Consider the following 23,730-nt stretch of genomic DNA (forward strand, 5'->3'; position numbering starts at 1 on the left):
ACATCCAGTAATTTAAAAAACTGTGCCTACCCCTTGAGATTTATTTTTATTTGATACTTTAATTTGTAATTTAACAGAATGTTAGTTAAACCATTAATCTTAAATGTAACCCTCATGCTATGCCATAAAATTTTTTAAAAATAATCAAAATAATCTTAATTAAGTGACATAACAACCATCTAAGAACATAAGAAAATATGTGTATCCTCTTTTCCACTCAAGAACAATTTTAACCTTTCACATGAGATGAATGTTTCACTAATGCTGTTAATTTAACTAGGTGTAAGTATAGATTTTACAAACTATTAAGTGCAAGTATAACAAACATGAATCTTAGGAAAATTTTTGTAATTCACTCAAAAAAATACTTATTATTTATAAGAAGGCAAAACGGCAGAATTTTTCAAAATAGTATTTTATAGACTAGTCCATGACATATTTCATATTTATATATTAAGCCCTATCATTTCTGTATTTGTATTTTAATTTCTAAAATTTATTAACTTATTATTCATATGTCCCTATTAATTAAATGATAATGGACTATTTCAACTTGTACTCTTTTAGTGGTGTTAACTTCATACTTTTGGATATTTTTGTTTCTGATTGTCATACTTACCTAACTCTTTAACTTATGCTCCCTCCTTCTTTGGTTTCCTATTATTCAATATCTGAGCAAGAGGATGGTGAAATAAGCAAGAAGAGGCTAATCTCAAGCCTTATTGGCTGTCAAGCCAAGTATTTTTTTGCATTTTATGATCCTTTTAACAAAGGTTTGGTGGCGAAAACAGCGAAAGGGTTCGATTATATAATCAGACGACTCTGCAAAGATTTTTATATAGATATAAAGGAGACAGATTAATTCACAGATAAAAAATATATTAGGGATCAATATGCTTAAAAAAATCTTAAAAACATTTATTAATTCTCAAAGCGATCTTATTTTCACACCGCTCACGAAACCCGCTACGCGCACACGTCGCCGTCATCCTTAAAAAGTACAACTGTCATGAGACAACCGGCAATCGCCGGTCGCCACAAATCCCCACAAATCCTATACAGAGGCCGTTATGGTAGTAGACCAGGAAGTAGAAAGGCGTGAAAATAAAACCCAAGGCGACGGAGAGGAGCGGAGGGGGGCCTCGGTCGCCAGGGTTTTTATTTAATGGCCTCCGCTTCCTCCCCCAATCCCCCACAGTCCTCCTCTTCTTCGTACCATTAGTCTCCGCCTTCTCTTTTCCAACGAGGGAGGCGCTCGCTCTCCTCGAAACGGCTCCACGGATATAGAGAGAGAAAGAGAGGGTGGGAGGTCGTCACCGCTCATCCTTTCTTGTACTCGAGCTCCTCTTCTCCTCTGTTTCCATCTCTCTCAATCCCATTAGTATTCTTTTCTCTCTTTCTTTCTTGGATTCTAAGCTTCTCCTTTTCTTTCTCTCTTTCCAAGAAGTCATTTTTATTGGAAGATAGTGCGCAAGTTCCAAAGATTTCTTGTTTATTGCGTGGATATACACTCTGAGAGATTGCTTTCCAGATATTTACATAAGACAGGGGAGAAGGAGAGAGGGATGAAGTACGTATTGGTCACAGGGGGTGTGGTTAGTGGGCTGGGGAAAGGGGTGACAGCCAGCAGCATTGGAGTCGTCCTCAAGGCGTGCGGGCTGCGCGTAACCTCCATTAAGATCGGTAATCTTGCTTCCTCTTTTGATCTTTTGGTGTTAGCGACTGTTCTTGTTCTTTTTTATGGTTCCCTTTTCTTGGAACAAGAAAGAAAGATTCTTCTCTTATTTCTTGGGGTTATAGTGTTTTCAGCGAGTAATGATTTTTTTTTTTTGCTTCATCTAGGAATCCACGAATGTGATTCTTTTGTGTCTCGAAAGGTTTATGTTTTTATCTAGGAATCCGTGAATCTTCTTGGTGTTTTATTGCTTAGTGCATTGCAAGATCGATCGGATCTTTTTTCTTTTTCCGCTTATGTTTAATTTCATGCCATTGGAGCTATTGAAATTATCTGTGCTTTTATGTACTTTAATACGTGTTTTTAATTTCTTTGGCAAAAGAATCATTTTGGTATTTTTGTTAATTAGGGTTTAAAAGATTGGTTTTTTCTTCTACGAGGTTTCATGTCTTTCTTTAGTTTACCTTTTCTTTATTTCATCCGTGCTTCTAAACGTTTTATTACTATTATTACTATTATTTTTGGGTTAAAGTGGCGCTACAAAACCCTAATGAGTCCCACGGCTTTGTCTTACTTTGGGTACTTCCCCTTTAATCTCAAACTGTGGCAATTCATTGTAGCAAAACATTTTAGCTTTGCAAATTCCCTGTTCGCAAACTCGTTGCTTTCTTGAAGAAAATTTGAGGGTTTTTCAGTTACATGCGCTCCTCTTTATCTTGAACAAAATTAGTTCAAGCTGAAGCAAAGTACGGAAAGTGGAGATAGTGGAGCAAAATTAGAGCGGTTTATTTCCCCCCCTTTTATAATTTTAGTATGTTAAATTGCTTCTGGTAGAGATTGTGGAGAAGTGGACGGCACCTGTCATGTGGTCAATGCTGGGGCATGGGGACCACCATTTTTATCCTTATATGCTCATCTTGGCTCCAGTGAAAGAGAAGGGGGATTGAACTCATCTCAGAGATGGCCAGTTTTTGATTAATTCATATATTTCTCTTCCAATCACTTCCGCCCACAGTTTTATTGTTTCTTCTGTTCATAGCTTTGGGTTTTTGGAATTTAATTTTATTTCAATAATGTCGTCTCTACCCCTGTCCGGTAAATGTTTCTGTTACCGTGATTTGCTAGCTGAATGGGTGACACATGATTTTATTACTGACATTTGCAGATCCATATCTGAACACAGATGCTGGAACAATGTCCCCATTTGAGCATGGGGAGGTGTTCGTTTTAGATGATGGAGGGGAGGTAAGGAAGTTCCTTAGATTGTATTTGTTTTGGGCCTGTGCACTATTAGGGGTTTCTGAATATTGGCATCATTCTTGATTGCCCTGTCCGATTGTTTTAGTGTTTAGTTAAGTTCATCTGGTGATATGACGTATGATTTTTTTTGGCTGGCATAACCATGATCGATCATTTTGTTAGCTACACTTCTAAAATATCTAATAACAATTTATATCTTTAAGTTTGAAAGCTGTGGTTGAAACATACCGTTCGAGTATGCAAATTTTTTTCCATTTTGACTGTCTTGTGGTTCCTTAAACCTAACTTTGTTCTTTTGGCATGTTCATTTGATGTAAAACAATTCATGCTCTATTCCATTTGCTATTATCCTTCTGCTTGGTCTGGAAAAATTACCGAAATAGAACTTGTTACCTTTATAAGTTTGTTTATCAGCTAAGTGAAATTATGGAGCCTTACATGTGTTAGTTTTTTAGGTGGATCTGGACCTTGGAAACTATGAGCGGTTTTTGGATGTTAAATTAACTCGTGACAACAACATAACGACTGGGAAAATTTATCAGGTATTGAAGTTTTCAGCTCTGCTTCTTGAACTTGTATGAAAAAATCTCGGTCAATTACTTCAGATATTTGGTCTTACCAGAAGATATCAAGGTTAAAATTAGCTTAAAGCATTTGTATATTCAGAATTCTCCAGTCTGGTGCAATTTTACTTTGCTCGCACATTTTCTTGAAGTCTCTCAGCTATTTCTTTGTGCTTTGTGTAGTTTGTCATCGACAAGGAGAGAAGGGGAGATTATCTTGGGAAAACAGTTCAGGTTTGTCTTAATTGTTAGCTATATTATCCTGCTTTTATGTCTATTGGATAATTGAGGTAGTATCCTTCTCCTGATTACTTTTTACTGGCTCCTGTAAAGGTTGTGCCCCACATTACTGACGCCATACAAGAGTGGATTGAACGTGTGGCTATGATACCCGTTGATGGCCAAGAGGGGCCAGCTGATGTTTGTGTCATAGAATTGGGTGGAACTATAGGTACCTTATTTGTTATTTTTAAAGAAAGCTGCTTAATTTGTTTCTTTCCATGTTGAAACATTTTGCTATCCATTCAATAGTCATATAGGTGTGCTACAGAGATCACCATTGGCATAATAACAATAACATTCTTGATGCAGGGGATATTGAGTCGATGCCATTTATTGAAGCTTTGGGTCAATTTTCTTACCATGTAGGTGAGGTGATTATGCCCGCACACTGAGTTTTTTTTTTAAAAAAAATTAAATATCGACTTGCTTTGAGATTCTATCACAGAGTGACTTTTTTGTCCTTGTGGTTCTTTGTTCAGGGCCTGGCAACTTTTGCCTAGTTCATGTCAGTCTTGTGCCAGTTATAAACGTGGTAGGTGAACAGGTATGTAATTCAAATTTCTAACTCGATATTCACCCTATGGAAATGTTTCTTGAATGAACCATTCTCTAAGAATCAGTAGAGAGATTGTGATTAAACCTATTTTTCTACATGTAGAAAACTAAGCCGACTCAGCATAGTGTTAGGGGGCTCAGAGGACTTGGATTGACTCCAAATATTCTAGCTTGTCGTAGTGCGAAGGTCCCACCCTAACTTTCTTTTTCTATGTACCTATGATTTTCAATATTTTTGTGGTGTTATTGGTGGTTTCTGATCAATGGATTGAACTTTTCTTGCAGCCACTTGTTGAAAACGTGAAGGAAAAATTGTCAAAAGTTTGTCATGTTTCGGTATCTTAGTCCAACAAGATGATTGTTAATGTGCCATATTAGTGGGTCATATATGAGGGCAATCTTATTAGTTAAACCATGTCTGTTCCTAAATCATGTAAAATTCATGTTGCAGGCAGCGAATATAGTTACCCTCTATGATGTTGCAAACATTTGGCGCATTCCTTTGCTTTTAAGGGTAGGTGATATTTGCTTTCTTTTTAAATTGTTTTTCTACTGCTGAAATTATTGTTTTTTACCCATTCGAGCTGCCTATGGGCAGTCGTTGCAAAGTCAATTTAATCAATCATATGGTTCTGTTGTTTTTGTTAGGACCAGAAGGCACATGAAGCTATTTTAAGAAGATTGGACCTTTTAGGGTTTGTCTGTTAACTACAGCTATCCATCCATTTTAAGAAATCATATAATCTTGCACTTTGCACATATTAATATATATTACTGTAGGTACGGTTACTTCTTTTTTTTTTTTTTGTTGCCGCACAACAATTTTGTCTCCATTCTATTCAGTGTCGCTGGGGAGCCCAAGTTGGATGAGTGGGTGTCCAGGGCTGAAATCTGTGACACATTGCATGAACCTGTGGGTTTCAAGCACTTGACTTATTTTTAGGGCCCGGACTGTATATAACTGCTGATTGCATTATATTGATGCTTTTTCTGACCTACAGGTCAGAATTGCTATGGTTGGAAAATATACTGGTCTTCCTGATTCTTATCTTTCAGTATTGAAGGTAAGTTTCTTCTCAGCTGTCCCTCTGTGGACAGTTTCTTCATTCATTTCCTTTTTCTGTAGGTTTCTATTTGCATTAAGAATATGCACTCGTCACGTTGGTTCTGTTACAGTTGTCCAGATGTGGCATGCAGCCCAGTACCCTTTCTATTCCACCCCTACCTTATAACAATCACTATAGTGCTATAAAAACACTCTTGGGCAACTGTTTTCTTGTCCATTTCTTGTGGTTTAAAATTTTTATTCTTTTCTTCAATATATCATGTTTTTCTTAATAGATATGTTTTTAGGTTTTGCACATTGTTTTTGAGACAGTCTATGCGGCTGCATATGCAGCACCTGACCGCCCTTCATAGGGTTTAGGCTGCCTTTCCATGTGGATAGGCTGCTTTGTAGGTGCAAAAGTGGCTACCAAAAGTGTAAGCCCCACATATGTTTCCCTCTGCCTCCCTTTTATAACCTTTTCTCATTTTTCCCTAATCCTTCACTGTTTCATCTCCTATTTTCTATTTTATCTATTATTATGGATAATAAATTTTTAGATATTTTTTAAATGCAAACCACCTGCGTAAGTGGCCATGCCACTTTGACATTACAAATTATCTTGACCAACTGCATGCCATGGAAATTTTGAAATCTTGAATTTGGACAGAAAATGTTTTTAAGTAGAAAACTGTTGATATTTCTGTCGGCCTTTCATCGCACGATTCAAATACTATAATATTCTGCATTACCCAATATTAATGACCGTATGTTTCAAATGGCGCAATATGCCTTTAATGCTGTCTTTTGATCACTTCTATATTTTTTTTAAAAAAAGAAAAAAATCTAGTTTGATGCATTATACTTAGAAATCAAAATTTGGAATTTTCCTGTGTCTTTTCTTTTCTTTTCTTTTCTGTGGCGGTGGCAGTGGAAGCAGAAAGTAACAGAATACCTCCTATTGGGGCTTTGTATTATCTCATGCAAGGTTGTTAAGATGCCATCTTTTGGCTTTTTTATGTGAAAAACTAGATTTTCTGCATAAAAGATGGGGTTGGCAGTCAAGCATAAGAGTGCTTGGTCCCTTGATAACACATCTTTACTAAAAGATGCGCTACACTGCTTGCAAGGAGTTAATATGCTACTTTTTTTTAATTTGGTACCAACCATTAAATTTTGGGTGCAAATGTGATACGTAAAAGTCTGAGCTTTGAACACTACGTCGCTACGTGATGCTGCTATTGGAGTTTCAATTTGTGTTGCATTTTGTGATGGTTCTGTATGTACTTAAATGATGGATATGATGTTCTCAGATGATGTGATTTTGCAACTCGTACCTATAGCTTCCATCAGTCCTTTTGATTGTAACCTGTTTCCAGGCTCTTTTGCATGCTTCTATTGCTTGTTATCGGAAACTTGTAGTTGATTGGGTTCCTGCTAGCGACCTTGAAGATACAACTGAGAAAGAGGTTTATTGCTTTATTCAGTCTTTATACCCTTAGATTTTTATCTTTATCAACTTATAATATTGGAAACGTTTTTCCTATTTATTGTGTATAGGCACCTAATCTTTATGAGAAGGCATGGAGTCTTTTGAAGGTGAGCGGCTCCTTTGCCTATGGCTCTAGTGTTTTTATAGCCAAACCAGAATTCTAATGCTATATTTCTAGTTCCTATTTCATTGTGCTTTATTATTTTGTATGTTTCTCTTGCAGTCGTCTAAATAGTATTTCATATCAGGGTGCAGATGGCATACTAGTTCCAGGTGGCTTTGGGGACAGGGGAGTGCAAGGGAAAATTCTTGCAGCAAAATATGCCCGAGAAAATAATATTCCGTTTCTTGGCATATGCCTTGGAATGCAAATTGCTGTTATTGAGTTTGCACGTTCTGTTCTCAACATGCAGGATGCGAACAGCACAGAGTTTGACCCAGACACAACAAGTCCATGTGTCATTTTTATGCCAGAGGTCAACTTGGTTACTATCTTCAAGATCACACTTTCATATTTTAAAATGCATTTGATCATGAAGAATCTTTCTATATCATGATCTGGGAGTTGACATTTACAGGGTTCAAAAACTCACATGGGGGGAACAATGCGACTTGGATCAAGGACGACATTTTTCCATGTCACCGACTGCAAATCTGCAAAATTGTAAGGACTGAGACATCCCTTGACAAACCTTGCCTGTTTTTATGATGCATGTTTGGGCAGGTGGAGTTAATCCCTCTGCTTCTGTAAGGGAAAGAAGATAAAACAGAGAACTTGATTTGTATTTTTTTCCTTTCTCTGGTAGGTACGGCAATGTGAATTATGTTGATGAACGGCATCGACATAGATATGAGGTCTGTTTTATGACATTGCTTTGTGTAGCATTATGTTGATTTTGTAATTACATGATTGTCTGGTATATATTTGTTGTATCTGTTGACTTCTATTCTAGTATTAAGAGAGGTTATATTTCTCTTTCATGCTGAACATTTTTTTTTTAGTATCACCGCCATATATTGGAGCATTGGGATTTTATATTGTCAATTTACATATCTATACATATTTATATTCTAATCCAGGTAAACCCTGATATGATCATGGAACTTGAAAGAGCTGGTCTTGAATTTGTAGGTAAAGATGAAACTGGAAGACGAATGGAGGTATGCATGTGAAACTGTGCAATTGATTTTCTTCCTACTTCTGTGGATGCCTTTTGCATTGCTGATGGATTTCGTTTGATCATTTTGATTCTTGCAGATTCTTGAGCTGCCTTTGCACCCATATTTTGTTGGAGTGCAATTTCATCCAGAGTTCAAGTCACGACCTGGAAAACCTTCAGCTCCATTTTTAGGTATCGTGTCACTTTTTCTGGCGCCCTCAAGTGATGAGATACAATGATCTCGGTCTAATTTATTTTCATCATTGATAACCAAAAAACATGCTAGGTTCCTTTTTATTGGAGCCAACTTATTTACTTACCTATTTATTTCCACATTTAAAACTCCTCTTTTACCTCTTTTAAGGTCAAGCATCCGTAAGATGCCTGTTCTCTTGATTCTCTGTGATTTCGTTTCTTTGGGAAAATATTAACAGTCTCATTTTCCTTGACTTAAAACAGCAGTGGTAACTCGAAAACATTTTAGCTCTCTGGGTACCTAAAAACCTAAACCTGGCACACAAGCAGTTATTTAGGTTGATATGAAATTACAATGCTGCATAATTTCAATCTTTACTGATGTACATGTATCGACAATTGGGGTTGTTTTCTTTACATTTTAAATGTGGGTAGATTAAGTTTTTTTTTCTGAGCTAAATGTGGGTAGATTAATCAACAAATCAATGCCATGAAAAAAAGGATTCACATTCCTGCATGTGTTTGTCTAATATATAACACTGCTCCTCCCTTTCTTATATTTTTTGACTTGCTTTCGCAAGCTATTTGCAAGCTGATTCCACTATTGAGGATGGTACATGATTGACACCCAAGGTATATGCATTAGTATATCCCTAATTTCCTGCAGTAGAGGTTCTACATGTAGTTAGGACTCTTCTTGGCAGTTTATGATTCTTGGACAAAGACCTTGAAAAATTAATCCCAATCTGAGTGCAACATATTCTTCTATTTGATTGCTATTTTATATATGCTTTATTTTCCATCATGGGTATATTGAATTTTTTGTTACTTGTTTATCGTATGTAATGTTTCTACTAGGACAAATATCAGTATGTAGATAAGCAAACAGTGCGTGCACTTGAATTCTCTTTTTTGTGGTTGAGAGAATCCGACGCCTTGCACCTATTTTTGATGCTAAGACATAATCTGTGTAGCATGAACAAATAGAATGGTTTGTCGAAACTTATTAGTTATAATTTACAGTAGTGATGTAAACTCTGGTATTTGAGTGTGCTAAAACTAGCATCGTTGAACCAGATAATCAATGTAATTTCTTTTCCGTATATTTATAAAATTGACGTTTTAAGAATTTCTTTTGTATTGCAATGATGATGTGTACTGTGTATGGATGAGTACTCAAGTCGAGATCTTTGAGTCTGGCCATGTCAAAAGTCACTTTGTTCCCTGGCTCTACTGATCATCTTTATGTCCATTGCTATCTTGTATGGTGTGCGCATTGTTAATAGCTGTTGCATGCAAGGATTTTGGATTTTGCTGTATTTTGTTACGAGTCTCAAGAGACTTGACATTTTTATGTACATTGCGAAAAATATTATGGGACTACTGGAGCATTTTGAGTAATGTGCTCGCATAACATAAATTGATGTACCAAGCTGTCGTTGACAGATATTGGACTTAACCTGTCCTGTATGTGTTGTGGCAGTCATTTGTATTTTATTTTTCCATTTGCATGCTTGTATTTGCTTTTGCATATCTGGTTCAAACTTTGGAGGTCCACGGTTTATTTACACCCAAAAGAAATGGGACACTGTAGGATGCCCTCGTTTACTTTCATTTACAGTCCCTGCCTGACAAGCATGCATTTTCGCTCTTTAATAGGCCTTATAGCAGCCTCATGCGGGCAATTGGCTGCCTTGCTGCAAGGTACCACCCATTCTAGCCAGCTACCTACCAAAAATACTCCAAGCAATCCTGTTTCAAAGCTGAATGCCTGCCAAATTGGGATTACCAAGAAGCCTGCAAAAAGCTTATTAGATGGAAGCTTCCACTCCAATGGTAATGGCATGCATGTCTAACAAAACACTTGGTGTGGTTTTAGGACCTGTTTTGTTGTTGGAGTTCGGGTTGCCAGTTTTATCGTTTGATTTGGCCTGTACAGTCAGTTGAGAAGGAAAACAATTTTGTACCTCTAGGGTCTGTTGCAGTTGTGGAGCTTGTTCCAAGGTTTTAACGAGGAACGGCCTATATGTATTTTTGGCTGGGTTGAATAGTGTTGGACAGTAATAGTGCATATTTTTCTTTCCCTGATATATGAAAATGACTTCGTTCTTGAACAGTACTTTTTTGAGCCGAGCAAATGAAGGCTTGGTTTTGGCTTCATTCGGCACTGAGCGTATGGCATAGAGTATCATCCGGCACCAAGACTGTAGCTTTCCAGAGTAAAGTTGGTGTTTGACTGTTGTCAATATTCCTTTATGGATGAACTGATTGTGGCATGTCATTGTGGAGAATGTGTTTGTCTTATGTTCGTTATCTATTTTTCTTTGGCCATATCTGTTCATTGTAACTTACCAAGAAGATAGTATACATACAAGCTGCAATGGCATAAGGCTGATATCAAGTCGCCCAAGCCTTGAGGTTCACTTCTGTGCGATGCAGCCATCAGAACCTGGGTTTCTTTTTAAAATTAGAAGACCTGGGGTGAAGAGCTTCAGAGCTACTTCCTGGTTGGAAAGGAGTTGGCGGAGGGAAAGGAATATCAGGGCATAATGAACCACTAAAAATGTTTATTGGAAATTGAACTCTTTTTTTTTTTTGGTTTTATTTGTACATCGGCTGCTCACACTGATCTCGCATGAGTACAGCCAGCTACATCACTAGCAAGAAGGCTACATAAAGGAGGAGCAGAGGTCTGCTAGGTCCAAAGAAATTCTTCAGAATGATGAGCAACAAATGAGACGACCCAATCAGTAGCTTTGTTTGCCTCCCAAAATACATGCCTGACCTGGAAAGCATGACACTCTGTTATGTGTCGCCTAGGAGGGGGTGCTCTGCCTTCCCCCGCCCCTCCTCCAGTAATGCGCTCAATTAATGAGGTTGAGTCTCCCTCCAAGATGATAGACCTAGCCTCTAACATATGTCTCGCATAGGAGAGTCCCTCCCATGCTGCCCTAAGCTCTATCCCAAATGCTAAAACCTCGAAGGAACGACGCTCCCTACAGCAATCAACCTCGAGCCCTGGTCCTTAATCACAAATGCCACTCTAGCACTATCACCACTAGCGGACAGACTCCCATCAAAATTCATCTTAAGATGGTTAGGGGATGGGGGTTTCAAGTAACAAGGACAAACCTGGGCACTGTGATAGCGAAGAGGGGGTCCCAGATATGCCTAGCCATCTTAGATGAATCAGACCCGACAGTCTCAATAACTTTCACAACCTGATGGAGAGCCCATTCCACAACAGACCTCAGGGGTGCCCTCCTGTCCTTGAATACTGTCATTTCTGTCCAACCAAATGTGATAAGCCAAGTAGACAATAGCAATACCTCACTCTGCAGTGCTCGGGGATTGTATGGCAGACCTCACATGCCGTAGAAAGTCCCCAGCTGCCACATCGATCCTCGGTAGGGGAAACAATGCCCTCCTCCTAACTTGTGCTGCCCGTGAGCACTCAAACAAAACATGACTGACAATCTCCACCGAATTCGGACAGTCCACACATATCAAAAAAATTCTGACTCCCCTCCTAGCCAGCATGCTCCTGGTCAGCAGGCAGTCCTAGACCATCTTCTAGGTAAACAATGCCACTTAGGGGTGAACTCGCATCTTTTAGTCCAGCTGCCATCACATCGCCTAGATGCCTCACCACCCATCATTGCCTGTAAGTCAACTAAGTGCACCCTCGCTGTCCCGATTGCCACCCAAACCTGTCTATCTGATGCTCCCTAAGGTAGCGGGATGGCAAGTAACCTCTCAGCTAATTGCACCCCGAAAGTCTTCCTAATCAAAACCTTGTCCCATCAACCCTCATCGGAGACAGTTAGTTCACTAACACTGAGTTCGGCCAGCCTCGCCGAGTCGACCATTGTCGGCATCCGGCAAAGCGGTTGCTTCGCCACCTACCTATCCTCCAGGACATCAATGGACTGCTCATCACCAATCATTCACCTGATCGTTGGTAACACTGACGGGGCGAAGAAACAGATCTCCCTCCAAATGAAGGAACAGTGATGCCAGGCCTGGAGCTTCGCCCCCATCAAGTATGCTCCATACTTGGCCCTCAATAAGGTACTCCATAGACTGTCCTGCTCCATAATAAATCTAGCGGCGCATCTCGCAACTAGAACCTCTCCCTCGCCAACAATGACCGAACCCCCAATCTTTCCTGTCTGAGTGTTTGATAGACTACCTCCCACGCCACCAGATGAATGCTTCTCCTGCCTTCCTGCCTACCTCACTTGAAGTTCCTGAACAACTGCTTCAAAGACCTCAGTAGTGATAGCAGAATAGGTGTGTTTGCCAACAAATATACTAGTATCGAGCTCAATACCGCTTGCACCAAGATGATCCACCCCATCATAGAAAGAGCGTCTATCTGCCATCCCTCCAATCTACATCTGATACTTAGCTCAACATCGGAGCAATCACTACGCCGAAGATGTCGGCCAGTGATAGGAACCCCAAGATATCTTATTGTGCCTCCTGCTCGCTCACCTCTAGGATCTCTTTAATAGAGGCCTTAATCTGCGGCTGGATCCTTGGGCTAAAATAAATGGCAGACTTGGCCCTATTCACCAGCTGACCAAAGGTAAAAAAGTAACCATCCAGAATATTCTGGATCACCCTCGCCACCCACTGAGTTGCTCGAACCAGCAGTAAACAGTCATCGACAAATAATAGGTGCGAGATCTGACATGACTCCGCTACTGGTCTATACACCTCTACGATCTGATGCTCCGCCGCACATCGTAGTCCCCTGGATAATGCATCAGAATATAGAATGAAGAGTAAGGAGGACAACGGACAACCCTACTGGAGACCTGTCGCCGACTCGAAGAACTGTGTGGGTGAGACATTCACCAGAATGGTGAAGAAAACTGAACTCTTTATATATCGGTTTTGGTGCTCCGGCTTTTTCTGGGAATTGTCTGAAATTTATCAATATTACACATTAGAAATCCCCCCCAAAAGGAAATGTCTTAATGTTATCCAATAACTTTCGAGTTTCATCTTTTGTGTCTCCCCTGGTTTATGTAGGATATGCTTGAAAATTCTAAAATAGTAATAAGACTTCGGTGTGGAAAAATTGTATCCAGCAATCATACTGCCTTATGAATGTGCCATGGTGGCGTGTTGTGTAATATAACTATGTTTTTATCTTGTAATTTGTGAGATCTGCTCTGGCTCTCATAGGTCGTAATGTTGTTAGCTACTAGTGTAGAACCCATTGACACTAAAGGAAAATTATTATTTAAACTTTTGCTTTAATTTAATTATTCTTTGATTTCCAAGTCAAACAGTGAGAATTGTCGACATGTATGTGATAATTATCACAAGACTACTTGCAACAAAGAAGAACTAGTTGCAACTTTCATAAGAAGTATAGATTCAAGTAATATTGCGGATGCATATTGACTAGATCATGACCTGTTACAAGGTGTCGACGCTAAGTCAACAGGAAGAATGTATTAGAATATAGACAAAGTAGTACTTGGCTTTGGCTGATGCTGAGGTGCTCTTACTCTAGAAAGCTCCACTGAAGAAATAGAGTAGCAATGAAAAAAGAAGCAGCAGCATGCTAGCCCTTCCTAAAGCAACAGTTGATGCTGGATAAAACCATACTAAGAGTTGAAATATTTGGGGAGGAGGAGAAAAATAGAAAAAAAAAAGAATTGTATTTCTGCCTGTCTATTACAATGTACAGGAGCAGCCTTTATATAATACTAGGAGGTTGACGAAGTTTGGTAAGGCCGACTAAGTTTGGCACAGTCAATCACAAATCAATCAAGGTAAAATTTGGTAAGGTCGATTAAGTTTGGCACAGTCAATCACAAATCAATCAAGGTAAAATTTGGTAAGGTCGATCAATCAATCAATGGATTCTAACATCCCCCATCAAACTCAAGGTAGTAAAGTAGATACCAACTTGAGTTTGAAAACAAGAGATCGAAAGATGTCAGGAGGATGAGCTTTGGTGAAGACGTCTGCAGCGTGGACAGTCTCAGAGAGAAGGCAATCGAAAAACTGATGTACTAGATGAAGAGTAGTAGGAGCTGCTGGGGTTTGGAGCGAGATCGCGCATGCTAAGTTTACTTTCGCCAAGCTTCTGATAGTACGGTTTGACGCGCTGCTGCTGGAGTTTGGAGCGAGACCGCGCCTGCCAAGTTTACCCGCCAAGCTTCTGACGGTACGGTTTGACGCGCTGAGTTTTGGTGAAAGAGTGAAACTGTGCCTGCCAAGTTTACCCACTAAGCTTCTGACAATACGATTTGGCGCGCTGCTATTGGAGCTTAGAACAAGACTGTGCCTGCCAAGTTTACTCGCAAAGCTTCTAATGGTACGGTTTGGCGCGCTGCTGCTGGGTTTGGAGCGAGACTGTGCCTGCCAAGTTTACCCGCCAAACTTCTGACGGTATAGTTTAGTGCGTGTTGCCGCTGCCTTCATGGAGAAACAAAAAAAAACCTAGCGAGAAAAACAGTTGTGTTTTCGGTTTGGGAGAGTGAACACCCAAACCCTCTTAGCCTCTCACGTGAAGCACTCGGGAAGAAACACAGTAAAACAAAATAATGAAAAAATAGCAAAAAATAATTAAAGAGAAAAAGAATAAAGAAAGAAGGTTATGATTTTATCATGATCTCAATGAGGAAAAGGGACTTTGAAAGCTGCCGAGGCCGGAGCCCTGGCTACCCCCCCCCCCCCCCCCCCCCCCCCCCCCCCAAAATGAGGCTAAAGAAATAAAGGATCTACAAGCGATGGTGACTACAGAAAAAGGTGAAAGAGAGGATGGCAACAGGTTATGTGATCGGTGGTTCTGATACCAAGTTGAAATATTTGAAAAAAAGAAGAAAAATAAGAAAATAAGAAAAAAAATGTATTTTTGCATGTCTATTTCAATGTACAGGAGCAGCATTTATATAGACTAGGAGGCTGACGAAGTTTGGTGGTCCGATTAGTTTAGCACAATCAATTACAAATCAATCAAAGTGAAGTTTGATAAGATTGACTAAATTTGGCATAATTAATTAATCAATGAATTCTAACACTAAGCAAGGTGGTATGGGACATTGCTACTGCTACTGATTCCGTGGTGCATCTGGTCCATATGGAACAACCGTACGTGTGTTCAGACTAAAGGCGCTACAGTTGACTTGGGCTGCGCGCTGGACTTTGGCTTCCAATTGGGTGTTGACTCTATGGGGTAAAAAAAACTCCTCTTCCTTGTGTTTTCAGAATCCTCTTCATTCCAAATAAATGAATCATTGATATATATATATATATATATATATATATGAGTATTTTAGAATTTAGATGGTTGGGATTTGTTGAATTGGATTCAAAGGTTCATATCACTTTTGGTTTAGATGGCTGGGATGTGTTGGATTAGATTAAGGTCAATAAATGTAAGTGTGGATAGAGGCTATGCCTTTTAACAGAATAGGTGCTATTTGTTTGTTCCCTTATTTGCTGCCCAAGCACGCAATATACCCCGATGGTGATCGGTGGTCGCCCTTCTCGCATACAAGATGCAGGCGAAGTCTTGGATGGCCCAAGTAGCCGTCGCCTTGGCTTTTGGAATTGCTTGGGAGGACAGATAATGATATACCAACGGGTGCGAGTTCAAGCCTTCACAAGTGGCCGACCAACCGCTAGAACCTTTTCCACCCTTGCAAGGTCCTTAAATCCCATCAAAAGCCTACATCTTCTTTAATTCCTTTTGGCTTCCAAGGGCACACAAGAACATGAAGGTGGGCAGTGGGCTTATTCATTAGAGGCAGGGCCGGCTCGAGCCTTTGGCCACTAAGGCGGTCGCCTAAGGTCCTCGGCCCAAGAAAGGCCCCACTCTGCCCAGTGCCTATGAGTCCATCTCACTGCTGCACAGTTTTCACATCTGAAAGCTAGCAGGACAGTGAGCTACCGCCTGGCTACGCCGCTACAGTGCGTTTCCGACGACAGACAGGCTACGGGTTATAGATGATTGAGGTGAGGTAACAGATAGGTGGCGCCTACGAACCTGTGGTAATTGACAAACAACGGATATTTCTTCCCTCCTTCTCTGCCCGTGCTTTTCTTTTTTGCTGAACATTCTCGACTTCTTCAGTTCTCCTCTCCTCCCATACGCCGGTGCTTCTTCAATTCTTCGACCCTTTCCTTTTCGGCTCGACCATCGACGGCTTCTCAAATCTTCAATTTTTAGGCCGCCTCTCCTTCGGAGTCCGAACCTCCTCTCTAGCTCTCTAAGAGGCCTTCTTGAGCGGCGGCTACGGCATAGAGACACGGTTTTTACTCCTTTAGTGTCAGAGAGATTGATGCGGTTTCTGCTCTCCTTCGTTCTTCCCTCCCTTCTCTTCATTTAGGTGTTTGAATCTTTATGCTTGATAAAGTTTTTGCAATACGAGCAGACTCTCTGTCTCAAGATTCCTCTGTTATGAAAAGTTCTTGATTTTTTTATTTGGTTGCTGGTGATATTCTTTTGGTCGGTTCCTCAAGATTCCATCTGTTGTTTTATCCTCTGTTCCCTCTCATCGGTTCCTCAAGTTCTTGATTTTTTTTTATCCTCTGCTATTTTTCTTCTTTGTCGTGGGTCCCTTCAACCTGTCAATGAAATTATTGTAGCGTTGCTTCGGCCATTGTTTAATGTATAAATTATTATACTCCTTCTGTATCTTCGACTTTAAAATTGAGGTTGAGTGGGCAAACATCCCCTGATTTTAGTGCAAGATAGAATAAGGCGTGACCTGGATTGTTTAATCTATAAAGGAGCCTTTTTCCAGCTGGTGTCTGTTTTAATTGGTAAAACTTTTGTCTTATTTGTAGTTCATGAATATTTACCTCTTCCTCGTGAGCACCTATTTCCCTTTTTCACAATCACCTTGTGTCATTCCGTCACTAGTGTCTTTTTGTGTCATTCTAGCTCTATAATAATTCTCATTTATATGCACCGTGTTCTGTTTTCTGTCCTGTTTGTGGTTGTGAAGATCCGAACTGAAGTCGGCAAGGAGTGCCGACTTCAGTTGGTTCATCGTGGTCGTCCCCACGACGACCACGCCGGCCGAACGGCCAGCGGGATCTCCGCACACCCCCCCCTCTTCCCTCTCCCTCTCTCTCTCTCTCTCTCTCTCCCTTTCTCTCTTCTCTGAGAACCCCAATCCTTTCCCATTTCATTTTTTTTCCTCCTCATTTTTTCCCTCTTCTAGAGACGGTCGCCGGAGCCGTAGTCGCCGCCGGAGCCGCCAACGCCGCCGGGGATCCATCGTCGACGACCGGAGGTGAGGAAGACAACCATCTATTTTTTTTTTTATGGATTTAAAAGGGAAAAGAAAGAGGGATGTCAACCGGCTTTATTTCCCTGTTTTCGGGAATTTTTTTTTTGTGGGATTCGGCCGGCCGATGGTGGCCGGCCGAGGTCAATCCGGCCGAAATGGGTTCGGCCGGAGGTGGGTGAACGGGGGCCGGACTTCCAGCCCCGGTCTCCCTCTCTTTCCTCCCTTTTCTTCCTCTCTCTCTCTCCTTCTTCTCTTCTTCTTCCCTTCCGTCGCCTGTGACCGTGGGGAGACCGACGGCGGCTGGCCGAGCGCCGCCGCCGAGGGCCACGGTCGACCGCCGAGGGCCGACCGGAACCACCAGCCACCCCCCCTTCTTCCTTTTCCTTTCTTCTTCTTCTTCTTCTTCTTCTTCTCTTCCTTCTTCTTCTTCTTCATTCGGCCTGGGTGTTTTTCCTTGCTTTGAAATGTGTGCCTTAATGGTGAACCAGACTTTGAACCGGGTCTAAACTGTGAACCGGTTCCACCTATTCCGTGAATGGGTTCTGATTAGGGTCTGAATCTGAGTCAAGAATTTGGGTTGGGGAATCTGGGTTGGGCTGAGTTGGGCCTGATTGGATCTGTGGGCTGGTTTGGGTTGGGCCCGAAATCTGATCTGAACCTGTTATCCGGTTTGGTTCAATTGGGCCTAATCTGTTTTGGGCCACAATTGACTTGGGTTTAAAGGATTCTGATTTTAGGGTATATGTTTGATTTTGGGGGCCCATTCTTGGATTTATGAGCTTAGGAGTTTAAGGGGTTGAAATTAGTTTAAATTATGCTTCTTAATTAATTAAATAATTAATATTTATGTTTAATCAGGGGTTCGTGATATCTGTGGCAGGGATTTTTAAGCGATCCCAGGTAGGTGACCGTTGCTTTAAAGTAGAATTTTAACATGTATCTTGCATATGTTGATTTATTAATTTATTATTGGCAATATGTGTTAGAATTAGAATTAAATATTTAATTTCATAAATTATTATGTGCTTTACTGTTGGGAGTATGATTATGACTTTGATTTGGAAAGTTGATTTATTGATTTTTAAAATCCGCGTGACTATAGTCTAGGCCCCGCCAATGGGATGATACGTTGGCCCTGTCGACTTGTACTGAGGAACTAGTTCCGACACCGCGACCACCGGTGATAGAATAGTGGCGGCACAGGGGTGCGTTTTGCTCTTCGGAGCGGCTCAGTGGAGCGTGAGTTTGGCACCAGGGGGTGCGGCACAGTGGTGCGTTGGCTCAGTGGAGCGGCTCTTCGGAGAGTTGTATTGGCACTTCGGTGTAACCATGCCACTGAGTGATGTGGCCGTAGTCATGCGGTTGAGATATTTTGAGTCTCGGATCGGGTTTACAGATTATTGTGTGGATTTTTGGATTTATGAGTTTAGCTGCTTTTATATGCATTATGACATGTTATATGATGACTTTATTGCATGATGTCGCCTACTGAGCTGTTAGTTCACTCCTATTATTTATATTTTTGCAGGTGATGATATATGATTATAGGGATTACGGGATGGAGTGGTCATGATGTAGTTAGCTAGTGGATATGGACTTTTCCTTTGATATTTGCATATGTAGACATTTGAATTGAAAGTTGGAATTTATCTTTGTTTAGTTATTGATGTTGAATCTGATTTATCTGCCTTGCGTGCCTGCGGGGTCCGCCCTGCAGGTGCGCGGCGTCTGCTCGCGCCCCGGGCCCCGGGTTCGGGGCGTGACAGTGGTATACCCGTACTCCTGAAAACTACCTTGCCGGGAGATACCTGCCCATTTGTTTATGTTTATTGTTTTGATCAATTTCAAGGTATGTTGATTTTATGTTCCCTTGAATCAGTTCTGATTGGGCATCCTTGTCATGTATAATATCATTTTATGTTATACTAAATTTGTTTTTACTTTGTATAATGTGTTCACAAGTATGTATGTGTTGTGGCCATAAAAAGTTGGATGTGGAAATTCCATTACGAGTTGTCAGAAGAAGGAATAACACGCCAGGAAATTAACTAATGTTCAGAATCAAATCCTAGGATTTAAGCTATGAAATTTGTATATTTAGGTGACGCTAGACCCGGATGCTCCAAATTGAAGTGAGCCAAACCTTGGGGAATATCTCCGCTGGTATTTAACCTCTTCTTGGATCTCCAACGACCACTGGTTCTCGATTCTTATATAGGCTCTCTTTCAATGGTTTACTTGTCTATTGATGGTGCAGGCTGGTCACTGACAACCCGGGAACCGCAGGAACCCACCCTTGTACTTGGCTGCTTCTTGCCCGGTCATAGCTATTGTGTACTTGCTAGAATTGCTAAGATACAGTTGCATGCATGGTCTTGTCAATCCTTCGCTGGGACTGCAGTACCATGACAGCATCATGTTTTCGAGATGATTATATATGAAAATGAAGTGATTGAACGTAAAGGGGATTTATCCTCTGCCTAATGGCTATTTTGGGAGGTTAGAACTTCCATACACGGCAATCTGGTCAACTAGGTTTAACCAAAAGAAATCTATATTGTAGGTAGCTTCTGGGATGGCAATCTACTCCACTCTATTAAATATCTAACATGATCTACCCTCCATTAGAGCATGTTTTACCCTGATCCACAGTAGATCTAGGGCGAATATGGATAATATAAAACCCATTCCGAACCCAACTTAGATATATATAACTTATCACAAGCTTTTTGTCCGAGTTTCAAGAAATAATAATATATATGCAAAAAAAATGATTTTTTATCTTAACCCAACCCATTTTGTTTAACTCTATCCATCCCATCGCGTTCTGAAGTGGGTACAGATAATGATCTATCCGATCCATATCTGATCCTATGGCCACCCCTAGATATCCAGATGTATGATTTTCAACTTAAATCCAAACTAAGAGTTATCCCCAATTTTCATGAAAAAATTTGTTGAAACTGCACCTCTTTTTTCTATGCTTATGCTTCAGCAACACCGAATCCTCTATCAGTATCCATGAAGAAAAAACAACAAAATTGCGATAACAACTTAAGATAGCAGAATTTATCTTAAACAGAAAACAAATGTAAATGTTATTTCTGTCAAACACCTAGCATCAAACTATAACTTTCCTTATCTCACAAAACCCATTACCCTTCAGACAGGCTAAAAGTTAAGTGCTGAAACTACCTCCATGGCTGTAAAGAATAAAGGCCTTCCTCCAGTTGACCTCCTCCACATCCGGGTAGAGGGTTTGGGTCGGATAAGTTAAAGGTCGCCTGCAGTACCTAATGGTTGGTGCCCTTGCAATCTCTCTCTCCCTCTCCTTTCTCTCGTTTTGCTTTCCCGGACTCGTTATTAGCCATGCTTAACCGGGCAACGGATCATTATTTTTTTCTTAAAAAAAGTCATAAATCAGTTGGTAGACTAATTACTTGGTTTTGGAGCATCTATGTCTACAATAAAAATATAGTTTTGTGCTAAACGATGGATGAGGCTGCCACACATTTTATTAGGATAGAAACCTGCAAAACATGATTGAGACCACTCCAAGAACTAATAAATATCTCCAGGATGACGCAAAGTAAGGACACTAGAATTGCTAACTCCAAAACACTACTAACCCCTTGTAAGCAAGAAGAGTAGAAGTAGAAATGAAAGGGATATATACATCTTGGAGATTGAAGAATTAGATAAGCTTGTAAGGATGTAACATGTCCTCAGGGAGGGCTTCGATGTAACAGGTCCTCAGGGAGGGCTTCGATCATGTGTCAAGTGGTTTAGTCTCCCATGGAACAGAAAGAAGGATTGATATCGACGATCAGGTTGAAGCTTTATAGCTCAAGACTTGAGATCGATTAGATCCTCACGTGTATATCAAGGTTTTTTTGCATTCGACTCTTTGCACTCCTCAAAAACTAGTACGAAAACTGATAATAACAATCCTATTGTTGAGTTTTGCAGCAGATATTTTCAGCAAAATAACAAGAAAAATAAATCAAGGCGACCACAAAAGAGCACAGAATTTTATGTGGTTCAACAAAGACTTGCATATATCCACAGAGCATGCAACTTCTTCACAATTAGAGAAATTGAGAAAAATACAAGGAAAATTCTTGCCCAGGTTTAATCCCAAATTCAAGCCCTACAACTCTTATACACCCGTCTCAACTCCATCTCTCAGCCTGCGAAGAAGCAATATGACGGCTCACAATCTATTTTCATGCAAATAGAAGAAAACTCTAAATAAACTTAAGGCTATCCTACAACCGTTAGATTAAAACCCAATCTGACCGATGTAATAAAGGACACAAAAAAATAACAATCTCCACCTTGGCTTTTGTTATAGCCGCCCTGAAGATCATATCAAATTGTAAGCTGTACTGTACATCTAAATCCTAGATGCCCATCCCCACACTCAGGGATGCTTCATCAACCTCAACAGTGTGTAAGATTGATCAAGTCCAAGCGATGCTTGAACTTGTCCGAAGTTACCGGCTTTTGTCAACATATCGGCTGCATTGCTAGCTGTAGAAATTTTCACCAAATTTATCTTACCTTACTCAGCCCATTCCCTATTCATATGAAATCTCACGTCAATATGCTAGGTTCTAGCATGGTAAATTTGATTTTTAGCCAAGTGTATGGCACTTTGGCTATCAAAATAGAGCTTCAAATCTTCTTGTTTCCAAACCAATTCATTGACCAAACCTGTCAACCACAAAGCCTCTTTAGCAGCCGCTATTGTAGCCATATACTCCGCTTCAATTGTGGATAAAGCGGAAGTTCATTAAAGCATAGCTTTCCAGCTAACAGGCCCACCAGCAAAACTAAATACACGACCTGTAATAGACCTTCATTTGTCCAAGCCACCTGCATAATCCGAATCAACAAATCCCACAACTTGTCCAACACCATCTTGCTTTTGAAACAAGATACTGAAATCCGTCATACCTTTCAAGTACTTGAATATCCATCTAACTACATTCCAGTGCTCTTTTCTTGGATTACTCATGTACTTACTACACTAACTGTATGTAAGATATCTGGCCTACTGCAAACCATGGCGGGACATCCCCTCACTTCATCATCTGTAGGACAAAGTCTAGCAGACAAATTGAAGTGATTTGCTAGAGGAATACTAACTAGTTTGACATCGCCCATATTATACCTCTCTAGCACCTTCTCCAAATAATTTTTTCGTGACACTCATATTTTGCCTTCTTTTCTGTCCCTCTTGATTTCCATTCCAAGGATCTCTTTAGCAGCACCTAGATCCTTCATATAAAAATCAAGCCGCAATCTGGACTTTAACAGATCTTGCTCATGCATGTTATTGGAGGCAATTAACATATCATCAATATACAACATTAGAACAATGAAAGAATTATCGTCAAACATTTTGGAATAAATGCAACTATCATAGTTGCTTCTCATGTGGCCAATATGCCACCATAAAGGAATTAAACCTTCCATACCATTTCTTGGAAGATTATTTTAAACCGTAAAGAGATCGTTTGAGTTTACATACCAGATGCTCTTTCCCTTACTGTTTGAAACCTTCAAGTTGCTCCCTAATAATTTCCTCCTCCAACTCACCACGAAGGAATGCTGTTTCGATATCAAACTGCTGCAACTCTAGGTCAAACTTGGCTCCCATGGCTAATATGATGCGCATAGAAGAATACCTCACCACAGGAGAAAAAATTTTCATTATAGTCAACACCTTCCTCCTGCTTCTATTCCTTTGCAACCAAACAAGTTTTATATTTAATGCCCTTCATTTTCTGATGTAGGTTCCCTTTTCTTACAAACCTATTTGCACCAATCACCTTTGACTTTGGGTTTTTCAACAAGCTTCCAAGTATTGTTTTGTGTAGAGATTCCATCTCATCTATCATAGCGAGCATCCATGTTTCATTATCATGGCTCTTGACTGCATCATCATAACAAGATGGGACATCCACAATCTGAAACTAATGCAAAAGCAACCATGTCTTAAATACCGTACCGGTATTGACTGGTGGCTTGTGGGTTCTTTTCTCCTTCCAGCAGCTAAACTAGTTGGTTTGATGCTCTCGATCAATACTGCTAGATCGCTCAGCCTGAGAAGATGTTGATGCATCATCCTCTCTATCGAGTGCAGATGTTTCATCTAGCTCTATCTGCATAAGCCTCCACTTGCTTATTGACTTCATCACTACCTACATTCAATATATATTTTTCGTCAAA

The 23,730-nt window shown here is 40.3% G+C and overlaps 1 protein-coding gene across 2 annotated transcripts; it reads left to right on the plus strand.

Annotated features, from left to right (window-relative positions):
- Positions 1-1,105: 1,105 nt before the first annotated feature.
- On the plus strand, positions 1,106-10,368 carry LOC103702984 (CTP synthase). 2 transcript variants are annotated; one of them, XM_026802963.2, is made up of 22 exons: positions 1,232-1,332; positions 1,445-1,683; positions 2,841-2,920; positions 3,391-3,477; positions 3,682-3,732; positions 3,832-3,949; positions 4,090-4,146; positions 4,260-4,324; positions 4,439-4,522; positions 4,621-4,671; positions 4,787-4,849; positions 4,984-5,030; positions 5,179-5,248; positions 5,337-5,399; positions 6,760-6,849; positions 6,941-6,979; positions 7,121-7,348; positions 7,451-7,536; positions 7,679-7,727; positions 7,953-8,033; positions 8,131-8,224; positions 9,887-10,368. In XM_026802963.2, the coding sequence occupies exons 2-22, from the start codon at positions 1,566-1,568 to the stop codon at positions 10,081-10,083; spliced, it is 1,818 nt and encodes a 605-aa protein (XP_026658764.2). In that variant the 5' UTR covers positions 1,232-1,332; positions 1,445-1,565; the 3' UTR covers positions 10,084-10,368. The 2 variants fall into 2 exon arrangements, with proteins under 2 accessions (XP_038976706.1, XP_026658764.2); XM_039120778.1 differs by having other exon boundaries at positions 1,106-1,683.
- The last annotated feature ends 13,362 nt before the right edge of the window (positions 10,369-23,730 follow it).

Source organism: Phoenix dactylifera, unplaced genomic scaffold (genome assembly GCF_009389715.1).
Source record: "Phoenix dactylifera cultivar Barhee BC4 unplaced genomic scaffold, palm_55x_up_171113_PBpolish2nd_filt_p 000881F, whole genome shotgun sequence".
NCBI lineage: Eukaryota > Viridiplantae > Streptophyta > Magnoliopsida > Arecales > Arecaceae > Phoenix > Phoenix dactylifera.

Excerpts from the sequence above, each read along its gene's own strand:
- LOC103702984 (XM_039120778.1), top strand. The coding sequence starts at position 1,566 with ATGAAGTACGTATTGGTCACAGGGGGTGTGGTTAGTGGGCTGGGGAAA. Across the intron at positions 4,523-4,620 it reads TAGCTTGTCGTAGTGCGAAG|CCACTTGTTGAAAACGTGAA; the intron begins GTCCCACCCTAA and ends CTTTTCTTGCAG. Across the intron at positions 4,672-4,786 it reads CAAAAGTTTGTCATGTTTCG|GCAGCGAATATAGTTACCCT; the intron begins GTATCTTAGTCC and ends TTCATGTTGCAG.